Source organism: Fulmarus glacialis, unplaced genomic scaffold (genome assembly GCF_000690835.1).
Source record: "Fulmarus glacialis isolate BGI_N327 unplaced genomic scaffold, ASM69083v1 scaffold9617, whole genome shotgun sequence".
NCBI lineage: Eukaryota > Metazoa > Chordata > Aves > Procellariiformes > Procellariidae > Fulmarus > Fulmarus glacialis.
The window spans coordinates 10,700-23,152 of NW_009222583.1; the positions used below are offsets into that span (position 1 = coordinate 10,700).

At 37.9% G+C, this 12,453-nt stretch overlaps 1 protein-coding gene across 1 annotated transcript; it reads left to right on the forward strand.

The window, feature by feature from the left end:
• Nucleotides 1-1,597: 1,597 nt before the first annotated feature.
• LOC104072317 (sodium channel protein type 5 subunit alpha-like) lies at nt 1,598-12,205 on the forward strand (the record flags this gene model as incomplete). Its single annotated transcript, XM_009581492.1, has 6 exons — nt 1,598-1,870; nt 3,295-3,489; nt 3,900-3,931; nt 5,924-6,052; nt 10,287-10,378; nt 11,999-12,205. Coding segments are annotated over exons 1-6 (928 nt in total), but the record flags the coding sequence as incomplete, so codon positions are not given.
• Nucleotides 12,206-12,453: the final 248 nt, after the last annotated feature.

Here is a 12,453-nt window from a genome sequence, read left to right on the forward strand (position 1 = left end):
ATGTCTTATAAAAACTTCAGGAAATCTGGAGGTATATTTGAAACTCAGATGTTTCCCAGACACTGCATCTTGGTTTTGGCCTAAGTTTATAAAAGTTTGTAATACATTTTGTTATTTAACGTCAATGCAAATATTCTTTCATCAAACTATATATGGTAAAGCCTTAGTTGTGGCCACATTCTCAGTTTGCTACTCAATAAAATTAGAAAAAACCTTCATGAGCAGAGCTTTTCAGCCATAACTAAATGGCACGAGAAAAAAAAAGAGTCTGAAGAACAGGAAGAGCAAAGCACAAACATGGCTAACAAATTGGCATAATTGGAGGAAAGCAAAGTTCAAGACGGGTAAGGTAAAACCTGCCATTTCTTGTGTTGTTTTTGCTACAAGCCATAAATATCTCTTTGGATATACTCAAAACTCAACTGGACAAAGCCTTGAGCCAAATTCAATGTTGGCCTTGCTTTGAGCAGGGGATGCATCTGATGGACCTCAGGGTCCTTTCCAATTAGACCATTTTGTGATCCCATGTAAGCTGCAGGGGTGGTAGATACAGAACTAACTTCTGTTTGCAGGAGGTACAGAGGTACGGTAACTGAGGTGCAAGGCTGCTGACGTTACAAGCTGCTACAGAGACAAACAATTAGGTCATTGTCGGAGTTCTGATAGAGATGTGATTTTGTCGCTTACTAGCTGGAAAGGCAAAGGAAAAAAGTATCTCTTCTGCAACCTGTATTATACAGGGTGGATCCAGAATCAATTGTTGATCTTTGTCCGTTTTGTTTTACATAAACCTGTCTTCTAAATGAATGTGCTGCTAGCTGGTTTTGCTTTATATCCTGGGGTGCATCAAACACAGCATGACCAGCCGGTCAAAAGAGGTGATTGTCCCGTTGTATTCAGCATTGGTGCAGCCTCACCTGGAGTGCTGTGTGCAGTTCTGGGCCCCACAATTTAAGAAGGGTGTGAAGGTCCTTGAATGCGTCCAGAGGAGGGCAACAAAGCTGGTGAAAGGGCTGGAAGGAATGTCCTGTGAGGAGCAGCTGAGGACTTTGGGCTTGTCTAGTTTGGAGAAGAGGAGGCTGAGGGGTGACCTCATTGCTCTCTGCAGCTTCCTGAGGAGGGGACGTGGAGAGGGAGGTGCTGAGCTCTTCTCCCTCTCCAGTGATAGGACGTGTGGGAACAGTTCAAGTCTGCACCACGGAAAGTTCATTAGGAAGCATTTCTTTACTGAGAGGGTGGTCAAACACTGGAACAGGCTTCCTAGAGAGGTGGTCGATGCCCCAAGCCTGTCAGTGTTTAAGAGGCATTTGGACAATGCCCTTAATAACATGCTTTAACTTGGTCAGCCCTGAATTGGTCAGGCAGTTGGACTAGGTGATCGTTGTTGGTCCCTTCCAACTGAAATAGTCTTACTCTATTCTATTCTATTCTAATTCTATTCTATTCTGTTTTCATACGGGGTTTCACAGAAAGAAGAAATAATTTATCTAATGGGTATTAGTTTTAAGTTGTGTATTATTTCTGTTATTTTCTAATTGTCAGTAGCTTTCTCTTTTAAGTTACTTCTAGCACTGGAAACAAACATATAGAAGGAAAAATGGATCCCTTTTTTTGGTCATCAGAAACTAACAGCTTTCGACGTTTCACCCCTGAGTCTTTGGCAGCAATCGAGGAAAGAATTGCTAAGAAAAAAAAGCAGCAAACCAAAGTTAACCGGGAGAATAAGGACCAAGGAGTTGAAGAAGATAAACTTACTCCTCAGCTTGATCTGAAAACCTGCAAAAAACTGCCATCTCTGTACGGGGATATTCCTGTGGAGCTCATTGGGGAACCCCTGGAAGATTTTGATCCATACTACAGTGATCACAAGGTTAAAACTTTCAAAAGCTTTTTTTATTTAATTTTGTCTGCTGAGATAGTAAAAGCTCCATTCAGGAGATGCTGGTTTTTGATTGTTCTGTAGACAGATCTTCAAACATTACTAGCGTTTTTTGGGGCGGGAGTGCTAAGGTATGCTCCACATTATGTAATGAAAATGTAATTTAAGTGCTAGTCAGCAATCAGAATTAATTATGAAAACATGATCACTTGATGGATACACTTTGATAGGAAATATATTCTGGGATAACTGATGCTTTGTTTTTCAGAGCAGTTTCTGTGATGTCTGTGGGGCTGAACTCACTGTTGTATAAACAGTGCCTGTCAAACAGTAGATCACACTGGAATTGCTGATTTACTGCGGATGTTTTTGCTGAATTAAAAATACTATACAAATTAGGGAGATATATTTGATATATTTCCAGTACTCTGTGTAGCAAAAGCATATATTTTCATTATAGTAAATTAATTTGCTGTTATTTTATGTCTCATGAGCTTTGTTTATTGTACCATATTTATATTGCATATACTCCACGCTATTGCAATGTGTTTTGTGTTGTTGCCTATAGAAGTGTGTAAAGTAGGTGCTCTAGGAATCACTTCTAAATGAAATGTCTACTGTATGATTGCTTACTATTGAGGGGGACTTGACCTGAAGAGCAGCAGGTTCCATCCAATCCTATGTTGCTGTCTTTTATGTATACCAGCAAGTCACTGGAATATAATAATTTAATCAGAGAACACGCAGAAAGCTTTGTTCTTCCAGAGATCTTTTTTCTCAAAGTAATCAAAGTGATGTTCTTGATGAAGAGAAACTAAGGCTGATTCAGTTGAAAAAATTTAGATAAAAGTTAGTGAACCGTGTTTTTGATTTAAGAAATTTCATTTTCACTTCATGTGGCAAAAGTACTGAGCTGCGTGGACCTTAAGGTAGCTTAGAGGGAATTTACAGTGTTACCTGATAATTTAAAGATATTTCAAAATGAAAATTTTTGGTTTAACTGGCCTGGATTCTGGCAGTCCTACACAATATGTATTTTGTAATTAATCTTTTGTAGCCTATAAAACTGTCCAAGAGTAAGGTACTTTTGAGTATGACTAACATCACTGTTGCAGTCCCAGAATAGTATCCTTTAATTGCTTTGACCAAGTGAATATGATCACTTGCTCTTCAAATTCATTCCCAGTACTACTTCTTCCTCACAGGCAATAATGAACTTTTATATAGCTGGTGTCTTTCTTTCAAAATGTAGCATCATCAGGTCACAGCTCCAAGTAAGAATACAGGAAAGCTTTACTTGTAATTGCAGTTAGATATAGTTCTAGATGCAGATTTGAAAACCTAAACATTTAATTTTGGGGGAGAATTTTGCTTCATTAAAATATTTCATATACTATGAATCTTTTTTTTAATAGACTTTTATGGTGATAAATAAAACGAGGACTATTTTCCGTTTTACTGCCACGCCTGCCTTGTGTATAGTTGGTCCTTTTAATCCAGTCAGAAAAGCAGCAATTAAAATTCTGATCCATTCATATCCTTTTATTGGCTTCCCTTATTTCAGTTTTAAAATATACTGTACCATTTTCTGTCGTTCTGTTCATATTAATGTAAATGTAAACTCATGTGGCTGTGACAGAGATTTTTCAAAAGTTGTATTGAATCTTGCTTTACAACAGCTAAGATATTTACATGGTGTTGGTACAAGTAAAAATGTCAAAAAGCTCATATTTAAAGTCAGTTTTGCAGATACTGTTATGAAACAACATTTAGAGGCTACTGTATGATATTTAGCCCTTTTCCAGAACTACTTCTAAATCTCTACTGTGGTGACAAGCTTAAATTTTAGAAAAAAAATCTAAACAGTGACTCCCTAGTTATTAAAATGTGAAGGATGTGATTTATGACAATGCTTTGCTGAAAGATTCTGATGTTATCCTAAGAAATGTATTTCACACTCAAGTTTAGAAAGTTCTGAAGAGCACCCATTTTTTATGTTTTTGCAAAAATATAAACGTAGTTTGAAGAATGTAAAAATGTGAAGGATCGCAGGTGCAAAACCATAGGCTGAGTAGTTTTTTCTCTTTTTACTAAACATCTGTTTTCATTTGGAATTATTAATTTGTAGAAATAGGTCCTTTTATGGGAACTTATGGCTGACTTTGAATGCATATTCATGCTATTAGAAATTACCAAATTTGCTGTTCAGTTTCAAATAAACCCTAAATTTAAGCCCAATGTTTGTTTTAAAAAACACCCACTTCTATTAGGTGACAAGTGAACTTTCACGGAAGGATGGTTTTTCTTATGTATGTTTTCATCGCCTGCCACATAAAATGGGAAAGTTTTCTGAACTCATGGCAGAGCATAGGTGTAAGAAGGTATGTATGGACTCCCAGTTTCAAAGAACACTGGTTATTGATAATTAAGCTTTTTCATCTGGTTTTCCTAGGCTTAAAAACCCTAGTTATTATGGGATTGTGGCCCATTTCTCTTTATTCCATGCTCCTGCTGGGAAGAAATGGAGGTTTCTGAAGTATCAAATAACAGTAGACAGCAGAGGACTCAGATTTTTTTCATTTATTTATGTTCCTCATCTCTCCTGTAAAGATATTGTGTCCCACTAATGTCCTAGCTTCCAAAACTATCTCTACATGCAGATAATTCATTGTTATTTTTAAACCATGACTTTACCCAGCTGAGCAGATGTTTGATCTGACATCAGTTTCTTTGGAAAACACATGAAAAGTCCTGAGCATATTCAAAACCAAAGTAGTTACTTGAATATCTGTATGGTTTTTTGTGTGTAAATCAGAAACTTTTCTGAACTTCATTGTTTGATAATATAGCACTTTTTCCTTAACTTATTATTCACATTATTTGTTGGCTTTATTACATGTACTGTGGTACTCAATTGTGCTTCCATGGCCATAAATAAGCTTCCAGAAGCACTCAACTGGACTGAGTAAGTATCTCAGTTGCCATTTGTTCACACTTTTTCTGAGGATACTAGCATGCTGGACTGAAAAATTTATATAATGTGGTGATCTAATTCTGGGGCTTGAAAATTCTCAGACAGACATCTGAGGAAGATTTAGGATTATTATTATTGTATCACGTGGTCTTCTGTGGAGCTTCAGTGCCTTTTCTTAGAGGTTTACACCATATGCTCTTTTCTCTACATTGGCTAATTTTGCCATCTGGTGTCACATAGAATGTTGCCCCATTTTTCCTTTTAAGGATTAAGCCTTTTAGAGAGACTGTGCAGCAGGATTCTAACTTAATATCTCTCATTCTAAGGCAATAACCTGAATGTCTGTTGTAGCTGGCTCATGCAAAAAGTATAAAGGGATAAATATTCATTCCATTCTTTCTTGCTGTTTCCTGGGGATGCTCCTGGTTCAGTTGTTCACATTAGGAAGTCATCTATTTATAATGTCTTGTTACCTTTTGTAATTGTGCACTGTATCCAGTGTAACTTGAATTAATGTTCTAGAATTGAATCTTGAAAAAGTGCCTGGAGCTTCAGAGGTTCTATAACTTTAATTCCTCTTATTTTGGGGTAAGCATGGTGAGAATGATAGCTTAATTTTATGTAGGATTTCTTTCAGTTATAGAGTATTTGTCAGAATAAATTTATAAAATGTGCAAACTTTACAGGCTAAAATAAGTCTTTGCTGTTATTATTCTGCCAAAATGTTGAGGCTTTGGAATTTTCCAGACTGCTTTAGAACATAAACACAGTCTTAAAATTTTTTCATAAGGAAGTGTGAGCTATCCTGCATCCAGAAATAGTATAGTATGCTTATGTGAACATTTGTGATTATAGATTTACATGGAAAGCTTACTAAAATTCAGGAAGGCATCTTCTTATACCTATGATGTTTCTGAAAGTAATGTAACCTATCCTATTTTACTTCACATTTTCTGCCTTCATCTCCATCTGGTGACTAAATCATAGAAAAGGTAGAAATGTGCCTGAATGTGTCTCAATCTCATTAATATTTTTATTTCTATAACTTTAATATACACTTGCCTTCTCAGATATCTTTTTACTGGCATATATACTGGTGAAATATTGATAAAAATATTAGCAAGAGGATTTGTTTGGAATGAATTTACCTTTCTTCGAGATCCATGGAACTGCTTGGATCTTGTCGTTACTGTCATAATGTAAGTAAAACTCAGTTGTTCTTTTATACTCAAGGGACAAACACGCAGATAAAATGCTATTTGATATTGCTGAAGTTCTTTAGAGCGGTTGGCATCCTACCTGCTTAAGAGTTACTGTGGTTGAATCACCCTTTGCATATCTGCAAAGAGAAAAATAGTCGTAGACCTTAAAGCAAGATCTAAAAGCAAAGCTCATCTTAGAACTATTTGATTGTTCTCAATTTAGTAAGTATTTAAATTTTGTTAAGAGGTGATTGCATAGACAGCCGAAACCAAGCATGCCTCTTTATATTGTCTTAGTTGTACTCTGGATCAGATGAAACTCATCTGAGAAGGATCCAAAGTGGGTCACAAGATGTTGAATGACATGGTGACAAATAGCAGATGAAGTCCCAAGAATGTAAAGTGACGCTCAAGGGAAAACAGAGCTAGCTTTACATACACAGTTATGGGCTCTGAAATAACTTTCTCTTGTTGGGAAGATGATGTTGGAGTTAAAAGAGACAATCTTGTGAAAACACCACTCCAGTGTGCAATCATGGTCAGAGAAGGAAATAGAAAATGAGGACGTTATGGGTAAGAAATAAAGAAAGAAGCAGAACACATAGTTATTTCACTGTGTGGCCTGTGTTTTTCTTCAGGACTATATGTAGTTTTGTTCCTGACATCTCAAAAGATTACAGAATTTAAAAAGATATAGGGAAGGTGTATATCTTGTATGTCACATAGTAAGAAACTAAATAAAGTAGAACTCTCATGAAAAAAGTACAGAGCAGGAACATGGTTGAAGTCTGTGGCACAGAGCCAAAAAGAGAATAAATAATTTATATTTTTCTCCTGCAACGAGAGCTAAAGGCGCCAACTGAAGTTGTCAGATGGCAGAATAAAAAAGAAGGGAGTAGTTTTTCACACTACATGTAGGCATATTCCCATCGGAGGTTGTGGATGCAAAAAACTTAGCTGCATTCAGAAGGCTTTCTGGACAAAATCCTGGATGAAAACACATTAAGGGTTATTTTTAACACAAACATACTATGTCTTGTTCAGGAAGTCCCTGAGTTATAAATTTGCTGGAAAAATTAAATCTGGGAAGCATCACTGCTGTGATTCTAAACTCCCTTGTAAGTATCTCTTGTGGGTCATTCTTGAAGACAGGGTAATAGGCCAGATGGATCACTGCTGCGGTCAATTTTAAATTCATATCGAAACCAACTAGTGAGGTGGACAATAAATGAGGAAGAAACCAAGTCAGAATTTGCATCTCAAATACAGAATGTTAATCCTGAAAGCAAAATAGTCTTACTTGCAGCAGTGAACAGATTCACTCATGCCCAGTCTCAGCTTTCAAAGCAAATCTTGTCATTTAGCATTTCTGAATAAGTTTTCAGTTGTCTTGTTCTAATTTATTAGAGGTGTAAAGTAGTTTAGATTGGAAGGGACCTCTGGAGATCATGTGGTCCAGCTCCATGCTAAAAGCAGGACTAATTTAGATTAGGTTGCTCCAGTTAAGTTCTGAGTTTCTCTAAGCATGGAGATTCAACAATTTTCTGAGCAACCCATTCCAACCACATTGTGGGTTTTTTTTCCTCGCAAATTTCTAATTGAAATGTCTTGTGTAGCAACTTATGTCTGCTGCCTCTCATCCTTTCATGGTGAGCTTCCAAGAACAGCCTGGCTCCATCTTCTCTAAGCCCTTACACTGGGCAGCTGAAGACAGCAATAAGATTCCTGCTCCATCACCCCATTATCCTGCTCTTCCTCAGATTCAATAAAACCAATCCAGCCTAACAATTTAACGATGTAATTGTCTTACTGGCCCCCCTTAGAGCCCTGAATTGGACCTGCTCCAGTATGTAGAGTGTCTTTCTTGCCCTGGAGAGCCCAAAGCTGGACACAGTACTCCAGATTCAGTCTCAGAAATCACTTCCTTCAATGTGTGCGCTAGACTCCTCAACATATGAGCTAGACTCATGCTAATCTAGCCCAATACATGACAGGCGTTCCGTGTCACAAGGGTGCTCTGCTCATTCATGTTCAGTTTGTCTGCCCTGACCTCAGGTCCTTTTCTGCAAAGCTGCCCCTTATATTATCCAGTCTGCCCTCAGCTCCTACTTGTGGTCATGCTGACTCAGGTGCAAGACTTTGCCTTTGCTTTTGCTGAACTTCGTGAGGTTTCTACAGCCCATAACTCCAGTCTGTCAAGCTCACTCTGCAGAGCAGCCTTACCACCCAGTGTATTGACTGCTCCCTGCCCCAGTTTAGTATTTGTGAACTTGCCGAAGGCAAACTCTATTCCATTCTTCAGGATGTTAATGAAATTGTTAAACAATATTGGCCCCAGCCAGGACTGACCCATGAGGGGTGGCACTAGTAACCAACTGCCAGCTGAACTTTGTGCCTTTTTTCAGAGCAAATAGATGCCTGGATAATATGTCACTTCCACAGACTTTGACACTAGACCTGGGGACGTGGGAGGCCTGAGGGCAGACCTCACTGGTAAAGACCAAATCAAGGCAGTATTGGGTAGTTTCAGCTTTTGCATCTCCTTTGTCACTAGGTTTGTCAACAGACCCACAGTTTCCGTAGTCATCTTTCACTGCTGATGTACTTAAAGTAGCCTTTCTTGTCACCCTTCACATCCCTTGCTAACTTCAACTTCAGCTGAACTTCGTCTTTCCTTGCTTCACCCCTGCATGTTTGGCAATGTCTTAGTGTCCCTTCCCAGAACTACCTCTGCTTCAACCTTCTGCACACTTCCTTTTTGAATACATGAGATTATTCAGGAGCTCCCTGTTCAGACAAGCTGGTTTTCTGCCATATCCGCTTGACTTTCTGCAGAGTAGAGTGCGTCGTTCCTGTGCTTCGAAGAAACTACCCTTGAAGATCAACCAGCTGTTCTGGGGGCCACTTTTCCCTTTGGGGCAGTTTCAGATCCCTGAACGTGCTGAAATCTGCTGTCCTAAAGTCCAAGATTTTATTCTGCGGTTCATCTTGCTTACTTCTCTTGGGGTCTTAAACACCACCATCTCATGGGCTCTGTAGCAAAGGCTGCCATCAGCTGTCACATCCCTGACTGGTTTTTTCTTATTTGTAAATAATAGGTTCTGTACTCATATGTTGTCGGACGCATATAAATGTGTATGAACAAAGTATTCTTATGGGTAATCTATAAACCACTAAGGAGCTTTCACATTGTTAATCATCAGTAACTATGAAGTAGTCCAGCAGCTTTATGAACAATTTCATTTTATGGTCCTACTTCCCTACCCATACTCCTAATTCATTTGTGTTTAAGCAGATATAAGCACTGTGCAATATAGTATCTCCTGTTTTTTTGGGTCTTATTATGCAACAAATAAAAGTATTTGGAAATTAACTCAACAGTTAACTCAAGTGCAGTTATTACTTAAGGTACTTGGGAATTATTTAATCTTACAGGTTAGGCAAAGCCATAGTGTTCTTATCTATTGCTGACAAAAGTCATGCTTTGAATGGGAGGTTGCGTAGATCACCTCCAGAGGTCCTTTCAAACCAATGTTTCTCAGATTCTGTTATTGAGACTTTTTATTTTAAAGAATTCTGTTACCAGTTATGACCTTATCATAAGATGAGTCACAATTCATATCCATTCTGACATGAAAGAAGTCTTATAAAATATGGGGTAACCTGTTAAAGTGCTGTATAGAATATGCAACTCTTAAAATCCTCATTTTCAGAGATTTTCAAATTGTTGAAACAATTAAATTGAAACTAGTTTCAATACTCAAGTTCTTACCTGTCTGTTAAATGAAAGTTAGAAAGACAGCCATGTGGTACAGGATTAACATATTGTAAACCTAGTTTTGCTCAATTCCCTCCTCCTAAAGTATATATTATGTAGTTTTGAGATAGCTACAACATATACTTTCATGTAATCTAAATCAGATTAGCCTCAGTATGAGAGGGTTTTATATTTATTTGACATTTTGATGAATAAACACTTCAAAAGTTAAGCATCCAAATCCACACTAAGTAAAAACTTCCTGTGTTTCTTTTCAGAGGCACTATTCAGAAGTCTCATTATTTTATATCAATACCTAGAAATGGACTTAGATTCCTAAGTTTAGGCATCTACCTTAGGACATATTTGACCTATTTATTTTCTGTAACTTATTCATTACTGTGTGCTCAATATGCATATGCTCTGAAAAGCTAGATCTTTGTCATTCAGTTATTTGGTGGTCTAATTTTATAGGTATGTTACTATGTTTAAAAGTACATACAAGGTTTCAGCTCTTCGAACTTTCAGAGTACTGAGGACTTTGAAAGCTATTTCAGTAATACCAGGTAAGGAACAACATGTTTTACTAATTTTCTCTCCGCTTCAGCAGTATTTTTGTAAGTTGTGCCACTGATTAGGATACCAAAGTATGGATTTCAGAATCTAACTGCAAAAACTCATTTGAAAATCTATAAATGACTATATATCCTACTGTCATAATATATATTAACTTTACCATTTCTATGTAATTACAACTATATTTTTGATTTTGCTATGGAATTGTAACAGGAATTAAACATAGGACGTGTTTAGTTTTTAATGTCAAAACCACCCATCAATACTTTTCCTTTCATATTCACCATGGAGAACAGAGATTAAATGTAATTTTACTTATGAAAGATTTCTAGAAAAATCCTGGTTATCACTCTCTACCTATGTCATATTTCAAATTCAGTTATTCTGCCAGAATATTGGTCTTCAGTTTATATATTACCCATTTTCACAGTCACAGAATGGTTGAGGTTGGGAGGGACCTCTGGAGATCATCTAGTCTAACCTCCTGCTCAAGCAGGGACACCTGGAGCTGGGTTGCCCAGGACCATGTCCAGATGGCTTTTGAGTATCTCCGAGGATGGAGACTCCACAACCTCCCTGGGCAACCTGTGCCAGTGCTCAGTCACCCTCACAGAAGAAAAGTGTTTCCTGATGTTCAGAGGGAACCTCCTGTATTTCAGTTTGTGCCCATGGCCTCTGGTCCCGTCACTGGGCACCACTGAAAAGAGCCTGGCTCCATCCTCATTGCACCCTCCCTTCAGGTATTTATACACATTGATGAGATCCCCCCTGAGCCTTCTCTTCCCCAGGCTGAACAGTCCCAGCTCTCTCAGCCTTTCCTCATGGGAGAGGTGCTCCAGTCCCTTCATCATTGTTGTGGCCCTTTGCTGGACTCTCTCCAGCATGTCCATGTGTCTCTTGTACTGGGGAGCCCAGAACTGGACCCAGTACTCCAGATGTGGCCCCACCAGTGCTGAGCAGAGGGGAATGATCCTCTCCCTCGACCTGCTGGTAATACTTTGCCTAATGCAGCCCAGGATACCATTCGCCTTATTTGCGGCAAGGGCACATTGCTGGCTCATGTTCAACTTGGTGTCCACCAGAACTCCCAGGTCCTCTTCTGCCAAACTGCTTTCCAGCTGGGTGGTCCCTAACATATGTTTGTTCCCTTCCCAGTGTCATAAATGTTCTTTTGCTTTTAAACTGGTGACATCTGTAAGGCATTATCTTATAAGACAGAATTCCCTGAGGTCAGCAGAAGCTAACCTTTATTGTAATGTATATTTGGCACAATGTGAAGTACTTGGTTAATGTTAATCAAGCACAGAAATCTGTCCATATTCATTAAAGCTCCTAAGAGTTTGCTCAGATGCCATCTTAATTTAGAATTTTCAAGTTAGCAAAATTAGTGTTAGAAGAAAGTAAAAGCCAAATAAGTTACGATTAGAAAATTTAAGTAAAAATACTTTACTCATTCCTATGCTTTATTTTACCTCTTTTAATACTCTGAAGTTACAAAACCGTTTACACTGATTGTTTTTAACATACTTGCAACTGTTGTATATTGTCATATGGGAACGCTACTGTATTCCTCTTCTCATTTTGCGCATTATTGAATCTTATTTTTCTAGGTCTGAAAGTCATCGTAAATTCACTTATTGAATCTGTTAAGAAACTTACTGATGTGTTGATCTTGACTGTTTTTTGCTTGAGTATATTTGCTCTAATAGGCCTCCAGCTTTTTATGGGCAATTTAACATCCAAATGTGTCCTCAGTAATACTACATACAATGACATATTATGTAAGGATGCCAAGATATATGTACCAAATGATGAAGGTAAATTTTATTCTTTTCTCCCTTTGCATAATCTACATATCTTCCTATGTACGTCTTGTTTTTTCACAGAGATGTTAAACTATAGTTGCATGTATTTCTCCCAAGAAGGTATGTCCTTCCATTTGCACAAGTAGTAATATGAAGTCTCTGGGACAACTGAATGTGAGATTAGTGAATGTGGGATTTGGAGAAAGATTAGCAGTCTGTGGGTTAGAAGGGACTGAGTTTTCTATGAGCATTTGCTTCTT